The sequence below is a fragment of the Rhodamnia argentea genome, chromosome 2 (assembly GCF_020921035.1).
Source record: "Rhodamnia argentea isolate NSW1041297 chromosome 2, ASM2092103v1, whole genome shotgun sequence".
Lineage (NCBI taxonomy): Eukaryota > Viridiplantae > Streptophyta > Magnoliopsida > Myrtales > Myrtaceae > Rhodamnia > Rhodamnia argentea.
The window spans coordinates 27124179-27149118 of NC_063151.1; the positions used below are offsets into that span (position 1 = coordinate 27124179).

The 24940-nt window shown below is 40.8% G+C and overlaps 4 protein-coding genes across 13 annotated transcripts; 2 read left to right on the forward strand and 2 right to left on the reverse strand.

Annotated features, from left to right (window-relative positions):
* Positions 1 to 712: 712 nt before the first annotated feature.
* On the forward strand, positions 713 to 4543 carry LOC115737608 (uncharacterized methyltransferase C3H7.11-like). Of its 5 annotated transcripts, none has more exons than XM_048274043.1 (10): positions 713 to 956; positions 1082 to 1160; positions 1406 to 1510; positions 1627 to 1734; positions 1848 to 1919; positions 2022 to 2072; positions 3129 to 3191; positions 3293 to 3417; positions 4015 to 4120; positions 4216 to 4543. In XM_048274043.1, the coding sequence occupies exons 1-9, from the start codon at positions 775 to 777 to the stop codon at positions 4082 to 4084; spliced, it is 855 nt and encodes a 284-aa protein (XP_048130000.1). In that variant the 5' UTR covers positions 713 to 774; the 3' UTR covers positions 4085 to 4120; positions 4216 to 4543. The 5 variants fall into 5 exon arrangements, 3 of the variants coding, with proteins under 3 accessions (XP_048130000.1, XP_030525668.1, XP_048129999.1); XM_048274042.1 differs by having other exon boundaries at positions 715 to 956; positions 1068 to 1160; XR_004015037.2 differs by lacking the exon at positions 4015 to 4120 and having other exon boundaries at positions 714 to 956; positions 1068 to 1160; positions 3129 to 3186; positions 4121 to 4543.
* A 2366-nt stretch (positions 4544 to 6909) lies between these two features.
* Positions 6910 to 9051, reverse strand: LOC115737270 (putative pentatricopeptide repeat-containing protein At3g15130). The gene has a single exon (XM_030669307.2). It carries the CDS (start codon positions 9005 to 9007, stop codon positions 6947 to 6949), a length of 2061 nt encoding a protein of 686 aa, XP_030525167.1. The 5' UTR covers positions 9008 to 9051; the 3' UTR covers positions 6910 to 6946.
* An 896-nt stretch (positions 9052 to 9947) lies between these two features.
* LOC115737435 (U-box domain-containing protein 52-like) lies at positions 9948 to 14495 on the reverse strand. Of its 2 annotated transcripts, XM_048274014.1 has the most exons (9): positions 14200 to 14495; positions 13731 to 13828; positions 13394 to 13515; positions 13084 to 13284; positions 12435 to 12717; positions 12128 to 12229; positions 11589 to 12017; positions 10619 to 11389; positions 9948 to 10325 (listed from the first exon to the last, which is right to left on the reverse strand). In XM_048274014.1, the coding sequence occupies exons 1-9, from the start codon at positions 14396 to 14398 to the stop codon at positions 10116 to 10118; spliced, it is 2415 nt and encodes an 804-aa protein (XP_048129971.1). In that variant the 5' UTR covers positions 14399 to 14495; the 3' UTR covers positions 9948 to 10115. The 2 variants fall into 2 exon arrangements, with proteins under 2 accessions (XP_048129971.1, XP_048129970.1); XM_048274013.1 differs by lacking the exon at positions 14200 to 14495 and having other exon boundaries at positions 10197 to 10369; positions 13731 to 13825.
* Positions 14496 to 19530: 5035 nt separating this feature from the next.
* LOC115737271 (protein phosphatase 2C 16) lies at positions 19531 to 23158 on the forward strand. 5 transcript variants are annotated; one of them, XM_030669309.2, is made up of 5 exons: positions 19532 to 19644; positions 19917 to 21329; positions 21584 to 21943; positions 22040 to 22145; positions 22523 to 23158. In XM_030669309.2, the coding sequence occupies exons 2-5, from the start codon at positions 20535 to 20537 to the stop codon at positions 22906 to 22908; spliced, it is 1647 nt and encodes a 548-aa protein (XP_030525169.1). In that variant the 5' UTR covers positions 19532 to 19644; positions 19917 to 20534; the 3' UTR covers positions 22909 to 23158. The 5 variants fall into 5 exon arrangements, 4 of the variants coding, with proteins under 4 accessions (XP_048129979.1, XP_030525169.1, XP_030525168.1 ...); XM_030669308.2 differs by having other exon boundaries at positions 19534 to 19594; XR_007197383.1 differs by adding an exon at positions 22226 to 22391 and having other exon boundaries at positions 19535 to 21329; positions 22523 to 22660.
* Positions 23159 to 24940: the final 1782 nt, after the last annotated feature.

Below are 24940 nucleotides of genomic sequence, written 5' to 3' on the forward strand. Positions count from 1 at the left end.
AGAGCGGTTTTATCTTAGAAAAAGTACTGTTAGTTTAGAATAATTGGAAATACTCTTTGCTTATGGCTTCAACTGCGATCGATAAGTTGCAAGATAAAAAATTTTTCAGCTAAGTACTAGTGTCAAGGCACCATAGCTCGTCTCATGATTGTGGATTGACTAGTTATGACTTACGAAGGGGATAATTATCCCAAAAGTTATAAATCTTTTAATAATTTTTTTAATTTAATTTTAAACCTTTTAATTATGTCAATTTTATTTTTAAAATTTCTGATAATCTTTTAATTTAGTCATAAATCTTTCAATCGTATTAATTTAATTTTAAACTTTTTGAAATTTTGTCAAATTAATTTTAAACATATTATTTGAATAATTGATTGAAATAACTATATTGATAAATTTTCAAAATATTTAGACTAAATTGGCAAAATTGAAAGGCTCATGACTGAATTAGTCGTTGTATAATACGTCTAGGATTTTTGATAATTTAGAAGAGGAAATCTTTTTTTTTTTTTTTTGGTGATCGTTTTACTGACGAAGAGAAAATAGTTTGCAAGTAAATCTCTCTTTTTAGCTTAAATAAATGGAGGCAGATGTCAATGATTTAAAAAAAAAATTATGTATTTCAATGTATCTCAATTTTCTTTTTAGTAAAAATTTATATATTTCAATATACTCCTTCTCAATAAAAATAAAAATGTGTCTGGTTCTTTGATTTTCCCAACACTTTGTTCAGACGGTTCACAGAATCACGGCTCGCTGTAGGGTGATGAGATGAGATGTGCAGTCCTCTCGCTCTTCTCCAAAATCTACAACGCCCCTCACTCTTCCGTTCCACCGTCGCCGTCCGCCGTCGCCACCACCGCTCACACCCGACAGCCGTCCGGCCTTCCCTTCACTTCCCCAACAATGCCCTCAAGTACTGGGACAACTTCTACAGGCGTCACCAAGACAAGGTTATGTAACTCGCTCAGCTCAGAAAGCCTTCTTTTTTGTTTGTTTTTTTGTTCAGCTTATGTGAATTTGTAATGGGAAAAAGGAATGTTGATGATGTTGGAGTTTTGCAGTTTTTCAAGGATAGGCATTACCTGGAGAAGGATTGGGGTCAATACTTCTCTGGTGATATTGGGTCGTCAAATGGCAAGAAGGTGGTTCTGGAGGTAATAATTTTTTCGTCCATTTTTGTGTTTCTTTTAAAAGAGAAGAAATAATGAGTGGAATTGTTCGGTTGTTGCTATAGACTTGTTGAGCTTCCTTGCTGCATTTGAAGCAAATAATCAGCAGTGTTAGTGGGCATTTTAAGTTTTTGTTATTAGAATGCAGTGTTATCAATGGAAAATCGTGATTAGATATTATCCTTTATTGTTGTGACAACCTGTGAGATCATAAGAAATTCTTGTGACAGGTTGGTTGTGGAGCTGGCAATACTATTTTTCCTCTCTTGGCTTCATTCCCTGACCTCTATATTCATGCCTGCGATTTGTCACCTCACGCAATTAAACTCCTCAAGGTGCTTCTGGGTGTTTGTTCATTCATTCATTCATTTCGATCTGCTTGTCTTCGACTGTACGCCCCTAGGACTGTGAAGAATAATATGGATAAATTTGGGTGTTTTTCTACTTGCAGTCTCATGCAGATTACAAAGAAACCCAGGTGAGTGCATTCGTGTGCGATGTCACAGAGGAAGATCTGTGTGACAGACTTGGTCCTTCTTCAGTTGACATTGTCACCTTGGTAAGAATGTGTGCGTGTCTTTCTTGTGTATACTCTTGCTTTCTCAATATTTATGATATTTCACCTTCAACACATTATTGATGAACTTATTCAGCTCCTAACTTATTAAGCAGATCTTCATGCTATCTGCAGTACTACCAAGTGAAATGCCCAAGATATTGCAGAATATTGGAGGTGTGCTGAAGGTATAGTTTGGGTAATTTCTCGTACTGATCATTACATTTTATTTCTCTAGTTGATTATTCCGTTCTTGATAGATCAACATAACTTTTTTCTGACACTTGCAGCCAGATGGCTGTGTCTTGCTTCGAGACTACGCCTTTGGAGATTTTGCACAAGTAAGTCACTTGGTGCTTAGTCCAACAAACCACTTCGTAGTTTTGTGTCGTAATGACAAATCCATGACAACCGTCTCCTTCATAGTCTAATGACACTTATCGCGTTTTTGCAAGATTTAAAGTGTTTCAAATGTAGTCTGCAGTAAGAAGCTAGCCCATGTGGATAATTGGAACATTTGGATGATGTGTGACCATGTGTGCTATAGTGGAAAGGATGGGCTGGGGCATCTGTATGTAACATTGGTTGAGAAATCTGAGAAAATGAGCAAGGGTCGCTCTTCACTCTGCTACATGCCTTCATGGTGGTCATATGTCATGGAAACCTGTCATAAGGGACAACAACCTGGAGATCTGGGAGAGAAATCCATGTATCAAAGGCGAATTTACCTCACTGTATGTATGATGGGCTCTATTATGGAGAGGCAATTGATAAACAGTAAAATTTAGCATCATACATATGGAAAAGCTAGTGGAAGTCTTGTGGTGTTGGCGGAATTCAAGTGACACACGTTGTTGTCTATTGGAATTAGCGACATGGAACTATGTTTAGGGTGGAACGACACAGTCTCGAACACTAATGTTTCGAAGAAGTTCACGGTGAAAAGAAAAACAACAGATTGGAAATGGAAGTGTAGAAAAAGAAGGAGAAGAAAATGACTTCTGTCCCTGCTAGGTGTTTGGGAAGGTTGCAAGTGAAGGTACAGAAAATGGAATGCTAATACTTTCCCTTGTTTGAAAAGAGGGGGAAAAAGGAGGGGGAACATATTTGGACGTAAAATTACTCGTTTGCCTTTTAGCAGGAATTAATTCAAAGTGCTGTCCAATACAAAAATCCAAATGCTTGATAATTCTAAGCAGCGTGGGCTAAAGTGGACCAAAACAGTTCACAGTCTATGCTTAACATAGTACACAAGTTCTATTTACTAAGTTCACAGTCTTGATGCATGAAGAGACCAGTCATGAAATCGATGGTAGTGTCTCGCTTCTTGAAGGGATTAAGTTTTGGTAGGTGTCTGAGCGCTGTGGACCCATTGGATTTGCTCCTTCTATTTATAGGTGAAGCTAAAAGAAAAAGATCGGATGATCACCGAGAACTTTTATGTACGAGGAGATGGTACCGTAAGTACTAAGTATTGTTTTTTTTTTTTTTTCCTGCTTGACAATCAATGTTTTCAGGGCCTGACGCTAGGGAGATTATTTTAAAAAATCTTTCTCTCCAGTGTTCATATTACTTCACTGAAGATTTCCTTTCCAACCTGTTTCTGGGAGCTGGATTTTTGACAGCAGATATGAGCATATACAAGAAACAAATTGAGAACCGCTCACGCAGTGTAACCATGGATAGGTACTTTTCTTACTCTTCTTCATTTTACCAACAATCATACATGAATTATCTTTTTGGGATAATATCTTAAAAAAGGCCGGACCTGTGAATTGGAGAACTCTGAGTGAGTGCGGTGACTACAACTGGGAAAGACAAAAATGTCAGGGACAGGGTATCTATGAGTCTGAATACAACATACCTGTACTGTATTCAGTTTTTATTCAGCATTTGAGCGTATGTAATGGATTTCTATAGAAATTTTGTGGCTACAAAAAACAGAAATCTTCAATCTTTCCCGAGTGGATGCTTGAGTGGAACTGAAGTTTCGCGTTGATTGATTTCTTTTGTATGAACAATCTTCATTGGAACTAATGAGAAAAGCTTTTCTAAGATGGATTGCCTTTTTGAGAAAGTTGATGCGAGGGACGAGGGAAAGATACATGTTAATCAATCCAAGAGGAACTAATAAAGACCACAAGTCTGATTCTGAATCTTAATGCTCTGGAAAGTGATGAAACTGTTATGCTGGAGTGAGTTGATTTGGCCTGCTCTTTCTATTCTGCATCCAATTACATTATCTAAAGTTTTCTGCTTACTCATTGTGAATTTCAACTTTAGGTACTGGATTCGTGGCACATTTACTAAGCAAAATTGCGGACTTCCTGATTCTGTTCTAGCTTCTAAATAATTGGTGGTTGATGTGCTCTATCAATTGTTTGAGCAGGTTTGACAGATAGACTTCCCTGATAATTTCTAGTCACTGACATATGGCCTGTGTCATTCTCATTCATATTTGGTTTACATTCTTCCCATGAACAGGACAAGTTTTGTCGCCAAAAAGTTCCTTGCTTTCAATGCTTAAAATGGCGACTTGCAAATTGACACAACTGAAATAGCCAGCAGGCCATTGACTCTACGGTTCATGCCGGAGCCATAATTAGGAGATAGAAGCACAAAAGCATCGCAGGACGCGTTCCTTCCCTATAGGCGGTTATCAGCACCCACAAGCACTATGGGACATTCCCTTACAATAATTATGAACGTTCTGTTTGTTTCACTATGGTTAACTTAATTTATCTCATAGTTATGGACATTCTTTCTGAAACTGACATAGTTTTATAAAGCCGACCGGGACATTTATTGTGTCTGCGATCAATCAACTGGCGCTGTGTGAATTTTTTGGTCCGGAGAGAGAGAGAGAGAGAGTTGTGGAAATGAGATGATGAAATGAACAGGGGATGCTTCTGAGGAGGCAAATTGCTTAAGATTTATTTTGCACCACCTGTGCCAAGGATAGAGCACTTTAACGAAATGTGCGGCCTGAATCTATTCAATCTCCATGTCTCTCTTAGATGGAGCATTCTTGAGTGTTGTTGGTCTCTGTAATGCCTGGAAAAAGGTTTACAAATGTTACTCCATGATAAAGACAGGAACGCGACACTGGAAATCTACTCCACAATTTGTGGTCTTAGCTCAGCCTGTAGGGAGAAGGTGGCCAGAAAACTGGAATGCACCAGTTTTCAGTTGGTTGCTCCAACCTCGCAGTAAAAGCTCACAAACTAGAGAGACCCTGGAAATGGACTCTGGTATTCCGCAGGCTTTGCAGTTACTTATTCCGGAGCTGATAGGGTCTATCATCTAGCAATGACGTCGGGATGCTTCGCTAGGATTGTGAGGTGCGCTCGGCCTCGTGCCTTCTTTAGTTATCTCCCTAAGGTAGGAAAATTAATGTATTAGTTATCGACTTTTGGAGATGTCGCACATGTTTTCAATGCCTATGGAAGAAATTAACCTCGTGAGTTTGATCCTTTTCGAACACCTCTGGAGAAATGCTCTCTCAACGTATGTTTTCCTGAACGGGCGAAAGCTCTCCTCTGACATGACACAAATTAAAGCCCTCCATGACATTTTGTTAGCGGAGAAAATCTGAAACTAACATGGAAACAACATGGGCTCAAGAGACAAATAAAAAGATCAAGAATTGGAAAACGGTAACGGTGGCGGTGGATTTTGAGGAAAAAAAAATGATAATAATAAGATGCTCAAACACATCTCTGAACAAGCTTCCCGAAATGTTATCAGTATTTCTACCTTCCAGAGTTATAGCAGACTAAACTAAACAGTGCTTGAATTCCGTTTCCCGCCCACTCTGATCATTTTTGCTTGTCAGAAAGTTCCAGATAGCCAGCAGCAAATAGACAATTGAACACCTGAAAATGAGATAAACAGCTTAGAGAAACAACAATTTAACAAAATGAAACAACAATTCATTCACACGTCCCTCCTCAGCGCGTCCACTGTTCAGAAGCATCTACTGTTGGAGTGCTCTTAGCAATGTCAATGTTAGAGTATTCTAACACTTCATCCATTCATGCCATTATTAGAACTCTTAACAATGGCATGAATTATTACCAACATGGTACCACACGAATTGTCAATCAAGTATGAAACGGGAAAGGTACTTATTAGATCAAGTCATGCATCTTTAGGTTCAAACTAAATTGTCAAGCAATCTTTAAATGATAATGATAAGTAAAGATAAATTCATTATTTGGCACCGAGACATGCCAGACTCATTTAAAGAGCTCAAAGCCAAAAAGGGGCTCATTTACAAGACAATGAATCTACAATCTCAACCCAAGCACTTACAACACGAACTCTTCATCCTAGGGCGAGGGATATGAATACCTTGCCATGTCCATAGCTCTTTCTCACGGCCCAGTATTAACCCAACATAGCAGCATAGAGGCAAAAAAAGTTCCCAAAAATCTTGCATCCAAGGACAATGAAGAAGCGGATGCAACACAGTTTCTTCGCCATTTCTGCAAGGAAAGATCTATTGGCCAATACTTTACCCCTCATTCTTCAGATTGTCCAAAGCAAGAAAGCATTCCAAAGAAGCTTACCAACGAAAGAAAGATAATGTGCTGGAACCTTTACTTTCCAAATAGTTTTACAAGAAAAAACTGCTCTGCCAAAATCAATACCTTCTCCATGAAATCAGAAGGATCTTACAGGGAATTTGCCTACCAAATGACACATGCTTGAGCTTGGAAGCGAGCCAAAAATGATAAAACAAATTTAAGAAAGTCAGCAATAGTTCCAAGTCCCAATCTTGGGCCTGTCTGGAATCAGTCTCCAAGATACCGCGTCAGGATTGGTAGGGAATCTCATTGAGAATGCATACTTACTTTGGACAAATTGGTACTATATAGAGTCGAATTTCAACTCATTTAAACATATGTGTTTTTTGTGTGATATTGCTTCCCAACCCCAGTGGCATATAAATAGCCATTTCTAGTGAAGCGCATATTGGATATTCAGTGAAGTTTCCAAAAAGAATTTTGTTGGGGGATTGGTTTGAGGAGTTCCCTTTGCCTTTTATTTGGTTCCTGCAAAAATATACCAAGTTTCAAGCAAACTCACCATTTTCTTTTTGTTCAGACTTAACATCCTGCTGAATGAACATTCATGGCAGCTCTGAGACTGAAGCAAGGAGTTCATCTCAAAATATTGCCAAAGAACAGCCAAGTGAGTATCCATTTCTGAATTACCAGTAGTCCTTACAAGAACACAGTCCATCCCGGAACTTGTGAAATCTATTAGCATCTCTGATCATGAATGTCATATTCAAAACCTTTGACAAACCTTTAATATATTCGTGACAGTCTCCACAAATCCTCAAGTTCTTAAAGATGCGGATCACACCCTCCTTGCGTTCCAGTCCACTGGAAACCAAAGCCAACCCAATTGCCAACTTCTCGCTATGAACTCTCAAACTCTCGACCTTTGACTCCTCCTCCACATCATGCAACGCAAATCTCACCTGATTCACATAACCTAGCTCTTCTTTCATCCGATTTTCCATTTCCTTCAAGGTGTCATGGATGCTATCTATTAGTGGGTGCGTGTCATCTCCACTATAAAAATAGTGAACTTTTTTGTCAATTTCTACCCAACTGCACCCTCCCACCTTTCTCAACCTCTTTTCTTTCACCTCTTCTCTTATTTTTTGGCTCTCTCTCCAGTATCCTGCCTCAAGGTAAATATTTGACATCATCACATAGTTTACCGGATTTAACTCGTCCATTTTTATAAGGATCTCTCCCACTTCTCGACTTGTCTCTAGATCTCCATGAACCCGACATGCACTCAGTAAAGTCTGCCATATTCCTACAGTGGGCTCCATCTGCATACTTTCAATTAGAATCTTGGCTTCTCTGATGCATCCAGCTCGACTAAGGACATCAACCATGCAAGAATAGTGCTCTACTTGCAGTTTCATTCGCCTATCCGCACACAAGCTTGAGAAGATTTCTTGACTTTCATCAATGAGCCCTGAGTGGCTACAGGCTGAAAGAACAGCCAAATAAGTTACACTGTCCAGTTCAACATTTTGTAACTGCATCTCTTTAAAGAGACTGACAGCCTCTTTCCCTAAGCCATGCTTTCCGAAGCCAGTGATCATGACTGTCCAAGAAACCACATTTTTTGCAGGCATTTCACTGAAAAACTTCTCTGCCTCATCTGTTAATCCACACTTGAGATACATATCCAGAATCGAATTGGCAACGGATATGTCCCGACCGCATGACAACTTGATGGTGTATGCATGCATTTGCTTGCCTTGCTCTGAGAGTGCAAAATCAGCAAATACTCCAATCAAGCTGGATAAAACAAACCCATCAACATGGACACTGCTTTCCTCAAGTTGCTTAAATAATTCTAAGGCTTGTCTCAAATTTTCTTCTCGAGCATAACCAAGAATAAGTGCACTCCAGGAGATAACATTCTTATCTTCTATTCGATCAAAAACTTTCCGAGCTTCAGACATACTCTGACATTTAACATAAAGATCAACAAGAGATCCAGCAACCGCAGGCCGTCCCGAGATTCCAAACCCACTTGTAATTAAGAAAGCATGAACTTGATTTCCTCTCTTTATGTCCCCAAGACGGTTACATGCCTTTAAAGTACTTGTAAATGTGTACTCATCCGGAGCTTCCCCTGCTTCTCGCATTTCTCGAAACAAAACGAGAGCCTTCCCAGCATCATTATTTTCAAGTACGTGTCCAGCTATCATCACGTTCCAGCTAATGAGATTCATAGACGGCATCGTGTTACCCATCCGAGCAGCTTCATCAATCCTGCCGCATTTCGCATACATGTCAATTATACAATTGCCAACCACGCAGACAGTATCGAATCCATTCTTACTGGACAGTCCATGAATTTGCATCCCGTGATCAAGAACACCTGCGACCCCACATGCCTTGACACCGGTCGACAAAGTGAACTCATTCGGCTCGACCCCGGACCTCCTCATTTGACAGAAGCACATCAGCGAAGCCTCGGCATTTCCGTTTTGCAAATAACTGCACATAAGAGCTGTCCAAGAAACGACATTTCTCTGGGGCATTCTGTCGAACACTTTGCGGGACACGCCCACCCGGCCACATTTCCCGTACAGATCGATCAAGTCGTTGTTAAGCATTACATCGAAAGCAAAACCCACCTTCGCTATCACACCGTGGACCTGCAGTCCCTGCTTGAGCAATCTGTTTCTCGAGCAGCTCCTCAAAAGATTCGCCAATCTCTGCCGTTCAATCATAGAAAATGGCGCCTTGTGAGGCAACCTTCATTTGCAAAGTCCTCCCCGCCCCCCCCGAAAGAAAAGGCAGGACCGTGCATTACTTTTTAACGGCCGGATCCAACGTATGTTTTTGCTCGACGATGAATTCACGCTAACTTATGAGGAGCCCAGCCGACAACCTGCGAGTCCGTTTTTAAATTTAGCCGACTTCTAAAGTCTGATAATGTAGAAGTTAGCTAAATTTGACAAATTCAGTCGAATATCCACTGCAGACTTTTGCAATCTTATTTATTGCGGGTAAAAAATATTTCCGTTTTTCCTAAAATCAAAGAGATATCTAAGTTCTTGTTAGTTTCGTAGAACAGCTTTGATTATAAGTGCCTTCAAAGCACTAATTAAGCCAACCCAAAAGAAGGAAAAAAAAAAAAAGGACTCTTTAACATGTTTAGCAAGAATTGTTTTTTTTCTCTTTTGGTCCGAAGCGAGAGTTAATTTAGAGACATTTTAACATTTTCTACTGAGAAGTGTTACGTTACGTGCACCGAAAAACAAGTACTAGATGTTGTTCGGTGAATGAAGTGATGTATAGTCCCCGACTAATCAAACGTATTTATTGATTAGGGTATATGCTCTTTAAGAAATCGATTAAATTCTGTGATGAATCGTGTCATGTGATTCAGTAAACAATGTCTAGTCAAACTCGTGTACATCTCTAGTTCCGATCAATGAATAGACATGCCTAATATACATCAATCTCAGGTTTTCACAGAACCGCCAAGTTCATGCCTTTGCCGACTTTGTAGGTTTGGAAAGTGCTATTAAGCCCCGTCAGAGCAAGTGACATGACGGTCACAAGTCCCCGATACGCTTGAAACTATGACAGATGCGACGGGAAATCTCATGGACGTCTGTGAATTTTAAAGCTCTTCCATGGCCGTTTCTCTTGACTTGTAAGAGGTACCTCAAGATGGGATGGGTTCGTTTCAAGTTGACATTCAAGAAGGCTCTGAGGCTCTTAGCTTACAGGACTCTCACGGTAAAAACTCATGGCTAGTGATCTACATAACTTTTGAGTAGTTAGATACTAGGAACTTCTGTGCAGTTCGAATCGGTTCGACAACCGTTATTACGAGAACGACATGAATCTCTTCACCCGAGGAGTGGGTGTGGAACAGTTCACGAATGACCAGCAGCCTTCGACGACCGGCATCTTCCCTGGGTTGTTGTCCGCTTGCTTTCTGCTAGGCGGGAGAGGCCTCGATTTCCTGAAGCTATCCTTCGGACTCCACGCCTCAGCCTTCGACTTAAAGCGCCCCCACCTTCCTCTCACATTGATCTGAGTTGAATTGTGCCACGTTAGGTTCGTTTTCTCATTCCTTCCTGATTATACATAATACAGATATGATTGGAACGTGCATCAGGGAAACCTTTCTGTAACTTGTGCCATTTTCTTAAACTTGCTGTTTCTGACTTTGCCAGCCAAAACTTAAGCGCCAGAGTTTAGCAACTTCTTATGGGCATAACACTGATGGAAAGTAGGGAAAATGCCTAGAACCATGCAGTCCTAAGTGTAAAATGAGCAACTGATTCATTAAAGCAATCACTTCCTGAGTAATTTCAAATACTAACCTGAGGGCCTTGCGATTCCACCTCAGGCACCGAGCTATACAGATGTGGGTTATGCAACAGAGTCTTCTCGATAGGAGCTTGGTCATCCAACCCAAAGTTCTTCAGCCGGTTCAGCTCCGGTAGTACCTCCGAACCAAGATCTGGCCTATCCCTTCTCCTCAGCTCACAGCATCTTAAGGCCATCTTTGCAAATGCTAGGGCTTCTTCCACTGGCCAATCGTTTATGGCTGGATCGAGCACCTGTGGAAACGTTCCTCGCTCAATAGCATCTTCGACTTGCATGGCCAGCCCCATCGGAGGCTTCGCTGTAATAATCTGCAGCAGCATCACGCCGAAAGAGTACACGTCTGATTTTACGCCGAGCATTCCTGTTTGTTGATACTCCGGGTCGATATAACAGAATGTCCCGGCTGCTGCCGTCATATGGTACTCAGTCACTCTATTGGCTACCGATGGCGGCACTAGCCGCGCTAGACCCACGTCACTGATTTTGCTCACATAGTGGCAATCCAAGAGGATATTCGAGGGCTTGATATCACGGTGCACTAAGGGTTCTGGTTTTGTCTGGTGCAGGAAAAGAAGACCTGTCGCAATTTCGGCTGCTATCTTGAAACGGCTTCTCCAAGGAATCGGAGGAGTGTTGTTCTTGCAGAAGATTCGGTCTTCCAAGCTACCATTGTCCATGTATTCGTACACGAGGCATCCGTACTGAGGGCATGCACCCACAAGGAGGACCATGTTTGGATGTCTCATGCAGCTGAGTACCTCAACCTGTATTATTGGAGTGACCATGGAAAAGGAAAAGTAGTTACGAAGGTTTTTCGAATTGACCATTGGGACGCAAACTTATCGAGATCCCAATATGTGAACAGATCCACAGCTTTGATCGAGAAGAGTTCATTCGACAGAAAGTAGCTTTAAACGAGCAACTAGGAATCAGAGCAAGCCCAGCAGAACAAACTACACTCACCTCCTGCTGGAATTGTTGCAGTCCTTGGGAAACATCGGGTCTCAAGACCTTGATGGCCACAGGAGTGCGATCAAGGCAGGCTTTAAAAACAGGTCCGTATCCTCCTTCACCAATCTTAAGAGATTTCGAGAAGTAATCAGTGGCCTCTTCAATCTGTTCGATCGTGTACTTTCTGTACCAAACATTCTTCTGGGCCAAAGCATTTACTGCTTTCTTCCTCTTTCCTGACATGACATTTGTTGCATCTTCTGCGTTGTGTCCCTTGTTGGCCTCCAACGACGGTTGCCGTTCTCTAATCTGTGTCATTCCCTTTGCCACTGATGTCTCCTTCTTCCCAACTGCTGGGGAAGTCCAAGCAACCTCCTTACGAAGCTTCGGTTCCATGAAGTTTATAACTTCTGCAGTCTTCATTCGCTGAAGCTCCTTAGCCTTCAAAAGGATGAGGAAAAAAATCGGCTCCATCAAATTTGCAAAGGTGAACATGGACATGATTCATTTTCTGTGATAGATTGATCGTGATCCCTGAGCTATGGCATTACCTTCTGTTCTGCAGCAGACACTTCTTTGCATGCCAGGTTGTAAGTAGATAAGGACTGCTTAAACTCAAGTTTTAGCTTTTCGATTTCTGCTTCCAGGCCGCGCTGTCAAAAAACTCGTGAAAATGAGAGCAGTTGTTTCATTTGGTTGTCTTAAGGACGAACGTGCTGAATAGTTCAGTTTAATATCATCTTGAGCACAACACATTAAGTGGAATTCGTTAGTACCCAATTTTGTGTCCTGCACATAAACATGTCCTGCAATGATCAAAAGATGTGTTGTAAGACAATGTTGTGTGTTGTTACTCACAGAGGCATGTGAGGAGAAGGAGCCCATGGAATTCTCTGGCACTGCGGATCCTTGTACATTATCAGAAGATGAACGGTAACTTAATTGTCCTGAGAAATTGGTGGCATCTGACGAAGAACTTTGAGCAGAAAAACTCTCCGTAATGTAAGCTTCCAATGTCCGCACCATGGGTAACCGATTTTCCTTCCAGCTGTCAAGGTTCGTCAGCCGAACATCAGTACTTTTCTCGGAGCATGTGCTATCCGAGCTCTGACTTCTCAAACTGTCAACACTATATGTACTCCTGTGCAGCAAGAAGTCATCAGTATTCAATATGCAAATTTTACATGGGCTGGAATTGCAGGAATAGCATACATACCAGAATCAGGTCACCATATATACTTTGGATTAAGTTTGTCAAGCATAACATCAAAGGCATCTTCTTACTTTGGTACCTAGTACTATCAGCTAATAAGCATAGTAGCAAGCCCTGCATTTTGCTATCCCCTAAAGGATTCATGTACATTGTGATGATCTCCGATGAACACCGTCAAAACTTGTCGACGAGCTGTATTTGGCTATTTGCTTTTTAGGGGTTAGGGAGTCTTTTTAAAGCACTCCTTCGTTGAATGGTCACCCAGAAAGAAAGTCATGACGAAATTAAATTTACCTGTTGATATCAAAAGAGTCCGGAGTCTTTGGATGACCCTTCTTCGGTGTATCTTTCATACAAGTCGTTGTAGAAGATAACATGAGATGCCTCGTTGCCGCTCTAACAGTTTGAAGTTTATCCTTGCATATAACATAGACAGAACAGGTTGGTGGCGCAGATTTCACCAAGCTCGACGGCACATCCGCAGTTTTGAATTTTCTGCACGTGATCAGATATACAAGGACTTTTTAGTTATCATAGGGGAGAACGATTTAAAACACAAACACGGGGTTTGGAGAGAGAGAGAGAGAGAGAGAGAGAGAGTGACCTTGTAAGCGCATTGCGACTGGAAGCACCGACCACAACATTGCTGATGGAGTTATTAGCTATGTAATCAAGCAGTGCGCTGGGAACATCGATGTCGGGGATGATAATTTCCTTTGCTGTAATCTGAAACAACCATTTTCCTGGAAAATCAGATCTGAGTAATTGAAATGCAAACCTTGGCAAGCTCCTACAAGGCATCTGCACCTTAAGCTTTTGACTTCTATTTTCATACTTAAAAAGTGACCTTATGCTGGTGAAGTTCCTTACTTCCTATTCTATCTCGGGGAAGAGGAAGAAAAGTGAAGTATGGTCATGCAGTTCGGTCGAGCCCAACTTACCCCTCTTCGTGCGCAGAATCCACGGTAGGGAAGGAAAAACTGCTGCAGCTCAGCTTCAGTTGGCATCCGGCCTCCGCTGGGCACCATGTCCGCGTCACCTGCAACAGTTTAAGCTTTCTAGCGATCAGACGTTTGTTGGTGAAGCCATATCGGCGCAATCGCCAACTCATTGTCACCAAATTCATGTCCAAATCCAGTTGTTCATCAGGATTCGAATGTGGGAAGATGTAATGCGACGCTGTCCGGTACCTAATGTGGTAAATTCACTCGAGAACACAAAAATCTTGCTCACTCACACAAGATCCCGCAGAGCTTGTCATAATAACTGTTCAGTGAAAATACTGATAATCCATGTTCGGGGAAATTAACGAGCTACATTAACAAAATAATCGAACAAAGTCGATGTCAAGCACATATGTTTTTATTAGAAGGGAACATAGTAGAGTTCGATATGAAAAGAAGAACCTGCCTGAATAAACGCCGTGGGTCCTGACGTGAAGGAGAACACAGTGGGAGCTCTTGTTCTTGAGCAGATTATCCACCGCCCATTTGACGGCGGATTGGCTGTTCTTGTCTCTGTCGATCGCGATCGCCGTCACGATCGTGCTGCCGCAGCTGTCCGCCTCCTCTTCCGCCGCCGCCGACACTCGCGAGTGAGAGCGCGCCATGCACGAGTTCCACAGAACGAGAACGAGAACGAAGAAGAAGAAGACGGAGGGTAGAGAGCGGGATTGTTCAACGCCTCTCTCTCTCTCTCTCTCTTTCTCTCTCTATGTATCTCTTTGTGTGTGCTAAAGCTATAATGAGCGGGGAGGTGTTGCAACCTTCTAACAGAAGTCGAGTGAAAAATGGTTTCTTGATGGTTTCGGCCACGCCTATTTTGGACTGTTTGCCTGCTCCTTCTAAACTTCGGTCCACGCACGTACGAACATAACGGCCTTCTTCTTCACAACTGACATCCTCCGAACAAAACATCGTTGAACCAGTCGAACTATTTCCACATCATCACTCCCTTCTAGAACCACTCGCTCTCTCTCTCTCTCTCTCTGTAAGTTAATTACTAGTGAAAAAAAATAGTTTTTTTAAATTAACTATGTTATTTCAGGAATATGATTAACAAATAGATTTAAATTTAGAAAGCATGAAAACTCTATTATTGATTTTTTAAAGGTTGTGGGCTTTTTATTGAAATTTTCATGAAAATGTGCGAGCTCGAAAGATGGTACGTCGACGTTTTTAGTGAAACCACCCTCGGAATCGTATCCTGTGCTAAAAACCTTGCAAATTGATGTCGATACCGACTTCGTGGGCTACGTAATTTAATGGACTTCTCTAATGCTAGGTCGGAGGAAAAGGGCAAAAATCGAGGTGGTACCTTCGCAATTCAATAATTAATTTTACTATCATTTTGCTTTTAATTAAATGGTTTTTATAAAACTAATATAGCGAGAAAAATTTTCCAAAGAAAGAAATCGTGACATCATGAATATGCATGGGCAAAAATCAAGCTTCTGTAATGCAAAAATCAAACTTCTCTAATGCATGCCCTTATACACTGGAGTGACAGAACCTTACCGTCTTTTTGTTAGGTCCTAGGAAATATAAATGGGTAAGATGAGATGTACCGCAGGCCTCGCACTCACATCACATGTATGGAAAATTCAAAATAAAAATTTGAAGTACTTTCATTTGATAAATAAGAGCATAAAGTGAACTTTATTTTATATAAGAACCTAAAATGGCCATATCACTTTGAAAAAGAAAACTATTTGACCTTAAGGCATTTTCGCTCTTTATTTTTTATTTTTTATTTTTTTTTATTTTCAATATATATATAGGAGAAACCCAGCCCTTTGTTCGTGGTCGTCGCCACCCCATCGCTAGTGAGGTGGCGGCCATGGTCGTCGATGCCTTGGTGAGGGCCCGTGCGAGGGATGACAACTCTAGCCCGGATCAAGGAGAGGGTTGCAGCCTTCTTCTGCTTCCGGCGAAGGTCAATGGCTCTCGTTGAGGTACTAGTGACCCCACCGGTCATTGTCATCACCTCCACCAACGCTGGGTTAGGAAGTATTGAGACTCTCCGAAAGCTTACGTGTTGTGTCATACTAGTGGTGGCCACGGGCCGATTTGAGCCAACAACAGGCCCGTTAACGGGGCCCGCCGATTCCGAAATCGGAATCGGCCCGGCCCATACGAGCTGATTACGGTTCCTACAAAACTGGAACCGGCTAAACAAATAAAATAAAAAAATTGAAATTCAGGAAAGAACCGCTCGGCTCTTTTCCGACCGTTGCAAGCAACGGCTCCCCTCCCTTTTATTTTTTTTCCTTAATTTATTAAAATTATCATAAATCTTTACAGATACCTTTTTTCATCACTCATTTTTTCTCATAATTTCTCTCAATCCGCTCAAATCTCTCAATTCTCTTCATCCCGGCTCAATTCTCTCAATTTTTCGAATCCGTTTTCCGCTCAATTCTCTAAAAAAATGGCAAGCGGAAGTAGAGCTGGTGAAAGGAGAAAGAGTCCTATTCAGATGGGAGAATCCGATTATCCTCGCGAATATAATCCTCGTGATTTTGCATGTTAGGTAGACGAAGATGATAATATCCTCATTATTCCCAATATGATCCTCGTGATTTTGCACGTCCCAACGCAAGAAAGTCTTCATTCTCTTATCGGTGTCGAAGAAATATCAATAATAAAGGAGCTGGAACGAGAGGGTACATCTAACATATGGGAACACTTCACAAAGGAACATAAGTAAAAGGTAAAATGTAAATATTGAGGGGGCAACATACAAATTTACAAGTGGAGGCAGCTATGGAACATTTAAACGACGTGTGAGGTTGAAAAATGCAGTGTATCCGGGGATCGACACCGATCAACAACAAATTTTTGGGGTACGTCAATCCTAACATTTTTCTTTTATTTCGTTACAATAAAAAAAATTATAAAGAAGAATTAGCTAAATTTGTTTCCATTAAATGTTTACCGTTTAATTTTGGTGAAAATTTTGATTTTAATTATTTTATAAACATTGCATGTACTCCGCAAGCATAACCTGTTCCGAGAAATATGCTTAAAAGCAAACTTATTAGGCTTTATAAAAAAGGAAAAACAGATTTGGAAAACTTGTTTATAAATTTTGATGGACATATGCACATAGGTAGCGACATTTGTAGTAATCCTTGACAAACTCATTCTTATATGGGTACTAAATGTTATTAGATAGATAACGATTGGAACATTCAAAAATGAGTTGTTACATTTCGAGTTTTTGATTATATATGCATATGGCCAATAATATTTATAGAGTAATTAGGCAAGTTTTAGAAAAATATGATTTAATTAATATAATTTTTTCGATTGGTTTTGATAATGCCGCGGCAAATACCGCTTTCATTCCCAATTTACAAAAGATTTGTAAACTTGCTTTTGATGGGCAATTTTTTCATATTATATGTGCTTGTCATATTTTAAATTTATGTGTACAAGATGGTTTACGAACTCTTGATACTTTTTTCAGCCCAATAAAGAAAGCAATTCAATTTTTATGGAAATATCCCCAAAATAATGAGAGAATGTGGCAGATTTTGTAAAGCAAATAAAATTAAATTAAAAAAAATTCAAAAGATATTTCGACTCATTGGAATTTTACCTACGAATTGCTTAATCAATGTTTTGCATATAAAGATTTATTATGTACGTTTATTTCGAATAATGTCTTTGAAATTGGTTTATTCCCACGAGAGTGGGTTATTTGCAAAAAAAAATTAGATATACTTTATCCGGCGTTTATTATCTTACTGCGCATTTATTTTTAATAAAGTGTGTTAATATTACTGGTGTTTTTGAAGAATATGAAAAAGATGATCAATTAGCTCTGACTATTATAACAATGAGAACAAAATGGCTACATTATTATACCAACATTCCTCTTATTTATTTGGTTGCTTTTGTTTTCGATCCACGTACCAAATTAAATGGTTTAAGTGATTATCTAAATACGTATATGAATGTTTACATTTGAATGCAACGGTAAATGTTAGAGTTATATAAGCAGCGGTTAAAGACACAATAGTAGAATTATATAATAAATTTTGCAATAGATATAATCTAGTAGGTGATAATGGATCTTTCTAACATGGTGACGTACAAAGTGAAGACCTAGGTAGAATTAGTAGAAAGTACAAAATGCTTATGAGTAGCCAAAAAAATTAAAAGGGAGCAACATATAATATTTATGAAATAGAGACATATTTAACCATTTCTTTCGAGTTTAGTGATTCCGAAGGCGGTACAGATTTCAAAATTCTAGAGTAGTGAAAGAGGCATTCAATCTGATTTCCAACTCTCGCTCTTATCGCAAGATGGGTTTTAGCAACCCATTGTTCAACAGCTGCGGTTGAACAAACATTTAGCACTAGAGGCAACATTTTGGACGATCGACGTTCAAGATTACATCCGGATTTAGTGGAGGTTCAAGCTTGTGTCGATAATTGGACAAAGGCTAAACATCGACAATAAGATATGGATCGCAATAATGAAGCCAATTTCTTCGATGATGATGGAGACACCACCGCCACGGGTAGCGGAACGGGTAGCGACGATTGACGATGAGCTAAGTTGGGGTTATCAAAAGCAAAAAAACTATATGGGCTTTGATTTTTCTATCTCCAGGAAGATATGTAGACGCTTAATGATAATTCATTAAGTTCAAATCTCTTCTCCCTCCCTTTTTTTTCCCTCAAATTTGATTACGATATACAATTTGATTACAATTTATATTTCATAATTTAATTATTTTTTATTTTTTATTTCATAATTTATTATTAAAAATTAAATTTAAAAATTGAAACCGGAACCGGAATCGGCGGTTCTATTTTCGATTTTGAACTGGAACCGGCCCCGAATCGCCGGTTCAAAATCGAAACCGGAACCGCCCTTTAAGGTTCCGATTTTGGTTCACAAGTAGCCACGAATCGGAAGCGCCGGTTCCAAACCGTGGTCACCACTATATCGAACACTCTCCAATATGCAACCGGCACGTAATTAGTGCTCCAAATACTCCAGCGACACACGAGTTCAGATTCAAACACGTCATTTTAACATGCACATGGTCGGTTTTAAGTATTTTTAATGAATTAAGGATATATATATATACATACTTAAGTCATATACTCAGCCACTCTAAAATTAATATACCAAGCCAGTCTAAAAAGAACTAATCGTGGAAAAGAAACAGAAAAAGAAAGAACACATCATTAATTTATCACCCATATACGAAAATATATATTATATTTATAAAGTATCCCAACGTATCAAAATCATCTTCTTCTTTTTAACGGACGTGTCGACGTATCATATCTTATCGTGTCGCGTATCGATATCAAGTGTTACATAGGCGATGGGCCAGCGACCACAAGCCAAAAGGTTTTAACTTTTAATTTTTTTTAGTTTTTAATCTTATTTGATTAACTAACAACAATTACTTCCTCAAATTCTTTTCCTGTTTTCTTTTCTCGTTTTCTCGGGGAGTCCATTGCGGAGAGACACGTGCCACTCCTCAAAGGGTACGAACTGTGAAGGACCCATGAGTGGTTGTCTTTGAGAGAGCATTTTCTTGGTCCAAGCGCATTGAATGATGCAGGATAGTATTCATCGTATACGTGTCCCCAAAAGGTGTGCATGAGGTGAGTCAACAGCATACCAAGAGAAATTTTTATTAAAAAAGAAACAGAATAGAAAATTCAGGAAAATCTTTTCTAGGGAAGAGGTTTCACTGATGGCCTTTTCATGCTCTTTACTCTCTTTTTTGTCTATTTTTTTTCTCCATCAAGTCTTCTCTGTTTCTTCAGCTGGTGAGCACCCTTCAATCACTCCTGTCCTAATTTACGTTCTTGATTACAAGGTTCGTTTGGCTGAGAAAGTTGGTCTTTGCAATACGACACCCAGTTGATAGTTCATTGGGGTGTATGGGGAATTTTGTCTGCTGATTTTCTGGGTTCTTGCTGTGTACTCGGAAGAGGGAAATCGAGAAAGCGATTGGGGGAACCTTTTTTTTTTTAAGGGTGGCCTTGATGGGTTGCTTCAGATCCAGGAAATTCATGTTTTTTTGTGGAAAAGTTTCCGCTTTTTCGGGGTTAACTTGTGATTCTTGCGTGCAATTTTCTACTTTTTGAGGTTCTTTATCGTGACAATCCATTGCTTCCTCTTCCGGGGTTCGGATTTGGATAAGAATTTGAATCAGGCTGTTGACACGTCATGTTTTGTATTTAAGGTTTGATGGTGGGTTAGGAATTGTATTGTCCTTTCTGGGGCTGGAGGAAGAATCGGGAAGAACTTAGTGGACTATATAAGGTCTTGACGGAATCTGGGAAATAAACTGCAAACTTCTTTGATTGTTCTGGAACTGAAGGCATAGATCTGCTCTCAGTCGTCAGATACGATTGCCCTTTTGATACATTCTTCAATTTCGTCGCATGCCCATCTATTTATCTTAATCGTGAATTCACTTCCTGCTAGCTGCATCTCTTATTGGTTCGAGATTGGGAGTCAATGACACAAGAATTAGATGGTGTTGCTCAGTCTTGCAAACTTTTGTGCCCATCTACTTGTTGATTGATGGAAATTGAGGGGAGTTGAAGACAACCAATAATGATACCGCCGAAAATTTATAACAGCAAAAGAATGAGGTGGTGTTGCTCAGTCTTGCAAACTTTTGTGTCCATCTCCTTGTTGAGTGATGGAAACTGAGGGGAGTTAAAGATAGCCGTCAATAATACCAAAGAGAGCATCTATATGGAAGAAATGTCTCCAGCCATTGCAGTAACTCTTAGTGTAGGTAATTCAGTGCGCGATAACTCTGGAATTTCATCCTCTGCGGAAATTACACGGCTCAAGCTTGTGACAAACGCGGCCAGCTTGTTAGCAAATCCTTCAAATCTGGTGTCCACTGAGTCTGTATTCTGTTGCCATGTGGATACTGCCGATTCGAGTTACGTGAGCAATTTTGCCACGGATATGGCACGTGATGATGGTGGTGGTGGAGCTAATGAGTTGGTGATGGCGACCAAGAGTGGAGATAATTTGGTTCCTAATGATAACTTGATGCAAGAAAACGACGAGGATGAGACTGAAGACACCAGCTTGGCTATTGCTGATGAGTTATTAGCGACAGGCCGAGTGGTAATAAAAGCAGTAGAAAATGATCAAGTTCTGGCTGAGGCCATGATTTTGGGGAACTCCGAGGTCCCTGCAAGTGAACTTATAGCAGCAGTGAGTTCACAAGCTGAAGGCTCTGATATTTCAATTCTGAAGGCTGCTGCCGTGGTTTCTCAGCTTCCAAAGGAGAAGAGTCTCGTCAAAGGAGGCATAAGGAGTGTTTTCGAGCTAGATTGTATACCTCTTTGGGGCTCTGTGTCTATGCGTGGGAAAAGACCAGAGATGGAAGATGCTGTTACAACAGCACCACAGTTCATGAAAATTCCTATGAAAATGCTTGTTGGGGAACACGTGATTGATGGGATTGGCCAAAGTCTAACTCATGTAACCAGTCACTTCTTTGGTGTTTACGATGGCCATGGAGGTTCTCGGGTACATCCTCTATATTCTTGAAATTTATTTAGCTGTCTTTTCTAGAGTAACTAGTTGAACCTTCCTGGAAGCTTTTCTTTTATTTTTCAGCTGTCAAATTTGGAGTATTTTGACTCCTGCTTTGGTTCTACATGCTGAGAATTAATTTATGTAAACTTTTTTGTATCTTGCTCGTGACTATCACCAATAAATTGTTCTGTTGAGATATCTGTTTCATAGTATGAATTAGCATTATTGGAAAATTTGTAAGGCAGGTTGCTGAGTATTGTTGTGAGTGGATCCACCCGGTTTTGGCTGAAGAAATAGGACAGGTCAAAGATAACATAGGAAATGGGAGTGTTGGGGAAGCTAGGCAAGTAATGTGGGAAAGAGCCTTCACTAATTGCTTTCAAAGAGTTGATGATGAGATAGGAGGAAAACTAAGCAGGGGCATCACCTCTGATCATGGAGATGCTTCAGCTGCTAGTTTCGAGCCAGTTGCCCCAGAAACAGTCGGTTCAACAGCTGTTGTTGCTTTGGTATGCTCTTCCCACATAATAGTCGCAAATTGTGGTGATTCAAGGGCAGTCCTCTTGCGTGGCAAAGAAGCCATGCCCTTGTCAGTGGATCACAAGGTAAGCCAACTTTCTGGCTTTTCATGCCTAAAATTTAGAGAAACACAGTTTATTGCAGGAGATAATAATGTTTCTTGGTGCCTGCTACTTCTCCAGCCAGATACAGAAAAGGAGTATGCTCGAATTGATGCAGCTGGGGGCAAGGTCATACAGTGGAACGGCTACCGTGTTTTTGGTGTTCTTGCAATGTCAAGGTCAATTGGTAGGTGTCCTATGCAATTACTTGTGCTGATATTTGTTCTTATATCATCAAATATTTACCTGTTTTGTGGGGTAAGACGGCTCTTCCGCTGAAAGTCATGTCATGCAAAGGACCCTTTGAGCTCGTGCATGTTTGGCTTATGGCTACCTGTGGTTCTTTTTCCAATTTTCTTCGCATTTCCAACATGGCAGATTAAGCTACTCCATGAGGGGATATGGTTTTAGTAGCTGATCTGTCAGTGATCCTGTAGGTGGCTGCCCTAGTTTTACTCTGGATACGTTTGATTAAGTTCTTTCACTTCAAAAACGTATCTACTCAAATTTAACTGGTGCATTTCCCTCGTCTCATTGCACTTATTTGAGTTCGACCTTCCACAGGCGATAGGTACTTGAAACCCTGGATAATCCCCCAACCCGAGGTGATGTTTGTCCCTCGAGCTCGGGAGGACGAGTGCCTTATCCTAGCAAGTGATGGGTTGTGGGATGTGATGACCAACGAGGAAGCATGCAAGGTGGCGCGGAAGCAGATTTTGCTGTGGCACAAGAAGAATGGGGTTCCTTCATCGCCCTTGGACCGGGGCAAAGGGATCGACCCCGCAGCACAAGCCGCTGCTGAATACCTCTCTATGCTCGCGCTTGAGAAGGGAAGTAAGGACAACATCTCGGTGATTGTGGTCGACTTGAAGGCTCAAAGGAAGTTCAAGAGCAAGACTGTGATGTCAACAACATTCACCCACCGGTGCCAGCCATCCAAAGCAGAGTAACTAACAAAAATACTAGAGAACCAAAGTGATTGTGAAAGGGACATAAACTTTGGTCCATTTATTTTTTTATGGGCTTAAATGTTTGTGCGAGATAAGAAAAGTAGTGTTATTATACATAGGTAGTAGCAGCGAGCGCACCTCCAACGCCATCACTGTGTGGACAAGCTGAGACCTTTTTTCAGCAACAGTTCGCCTGCTGCTGTTGTGTAACCGCTGATTAAGTGAAAGTTCATTACCTTTTAGTGCTTATGCTAAACGCTGGGGAGATCTCTTTCTGATGGTGTGCCTTGACCAGTAGGATTCTCTGTCACACGTAATGAGACTTTCTGACAGGTAGGATGCTGAATGCTAGTAAGAGAAGATACATAAACCATGCTAACTGAAACTCTCACTGCCAAAGATTGCAAAATGCCTCGATCGGAAGCGCCTTCCTCTTAACAAACTGTTGCAAGGACAAGAAATTCCATCCTTCCGACTCTGGCGCCTCTTTCTCAATTCTGGGAACTTAAAGAGGCTCAAGAAGCTTGGCATAAACGCAGTTTTACTCTCATGACAACTTGGAATGGAGACGTTTGAAATGCGGCCTTATTATGGTAACTGCACTCATCCACGGATCCTCCGCATGTCAGTCCGGGAATCATCCGCAAACAAAGTGAGCACTAGGCTGTAGCTGATCAGAAGATCCCTTATCTCAGAAGACCGCCTCTCCGATCCGGTATCAGAGAACATGGTTGAGAATTCTGACGCGGTATGCTTGGGGTCCTGCGGTTCTTTGCAGTGGAAGCACCAGGTGCACAATGTGCATGTACAGAACAAATTGAGGATTAGCATCTCCGGCCAGTCAAGATTTGCTCACATGCATAGTAATCAATTTAAGATGTTTAGTCCTCTTCACATAAGCAAATGCAATTCAATCAGATAACGACCAAAGAAAACAAGTACAACAATAAGACAAAATAAGTCTGCAGCAGTATTGAACTGAACATTTAAAAGCTACGGCAGGCTGAAACTATTTGATTAAGAATGCTTTAGTCAGATAACACTTCCTCCACTGAACTGGTATTGCTTTTCATCTTGGAGTTCAGATCGATTCCAGCGATGAATCTTGATGAATTAGCCAGGACAATATCATAGAAGGATATAGGCACCGTCTATAGGCGAGAGTGTAATTGTGACACCTCAAGTCTTTATCAAACAGGAGAAGTCTCGTGAAGTAATTTAGTAGTAAGACAATAAGACTGATCTCATAATAGTCACTGTCTCAAGTACTCCTCTCACTAGCTTAGCCAATATGGACAAGTCGGGTGATTACAAATAGTATCCATGCTTAGTCCCCTCTAGTATGTGTGGTGTAAGGGTGGACTTGGTTCGAAACCCATCTGATGATAGTAAGGATTGATCTTCAAGGCAAGAGGGCTCGGATAAAGCCCGTTGGCCCTCAAGATCTAGATCTCTAGGATAGTGATGGGGGCATGGAGGTATGCCAACAGCAATGAGGACGTCGATGACTGCCCGGTCAACCTACTAGAAAGCCTGCACAATTTGGAAGAGCTCACCTTCTACTAGTAAGTATTATCCTGGACATATTTAGACAAGCCAACCATGCAAAGCTGCTGCTGATTGATCAGCAGGATTCCATACTTCACCTTATAAAATGGGTAAGAGAAAGGGTAAGACTCAACCATTTGCTGGAAACTACAATTGCATTTTCTCCAATCCTCTCAGCCTCAAATGTGGAAATGAATTCTGGTGTACCCGACATACCGCATGACATTAGCGAGTCAATGGAACATGAGTTTTCAAAATTCAAATCAAAATTGACGAAGATTGCATATACCACGAGCAAATTGATTGATTAGATGTATCATTGCAATTATTACACGAAATACTTTCTCCCCGTATGGGGCCAATAGTAGTAACTGTTCTCAAACTAAGCAGAGAATACGCATGCTAGTCAGGGTGACTCGCTTCGTTGAGGCTTCACTGCAACAATGCCGACAAGAGAACAAAACTTATAGTTAGCTTCAGGTAG

Excerpts from the sequence above, each read along its gene's own strand:
- LOC115737270 (XM_030669307.2), bottom strand. The coding sequence starts at position 9,007 with ATGATTGAACGGCAGAGATTGGCGAATCTTTTGAGGAGCTGCTCGAGA.
- LOC115737608 (XM_048274042.1), top strand. The coding sequence starts at position 780 with ATGTGCAGTCCTCTCGCTCTTCTCCAAAATCTACAACGCCCCTCACTC. Across the intron at positions 2,073-3,128 it reads CCTTTGGAGATTTTGCACAA|GTGAAGCTAAAAGAAAAAGA; the intron begins GTAAGTCACTTG and ends TTCTATTTATAG. Across the intron at positions 3,418-4,014 it reads CGCAGTGTAACCATGGATAG|GTACTGGATTCGTGGCACAT; the intron begins GTACTTTTCTTA and ends TTTCAACTTTAG.
- LOC115737271 (XM_048274022.1), top strand. The coding sequence starts at position 20,535 with ATGGAAGAAATGTCTCCAGCCATTGCAGTAACTCTTAGTGTAGGTAAT. Across the intron at positions 21,944-22,039 it reads CCTTGTCAGTGGATCACAAG|CCAGATACAGAAAAGGAGTA; the intron begins GTAAGCCAACTT and ends CTACTTCTCCAG. Across the intron at positions 22,146-22,522 it reads TGCAATGTCAAGGTCAATTG|GCGATAGGTACTTGAAACCC; the intron begins GTAGGTGTCCTA and ends GACCTTCCACAG.
- LOC115737435 (XM_048274014.1), bottom strand. The coding sequence starts at position 14,398 with ATGGCGCGCTCTCACTCGCGAGTGTCGGCGGCGGCGGAAGAGGAGGCG. Across the intron at positions 13,285-13,393 it reads AGTCGCAATGCGCTTACAAG|AAAATTCAAAACTGCGGATG; the intron begins GTCACTCTCTCT and ends GATCACGTGCAG. Across the intron at positions 10,326-10,618 it reads TGGAATCGCAAGGCCCTCAG|ATCAATGTGAGAGGAAGGTG; the intron begins GTTAGTATTTGA and ends AATTCAACTCAG.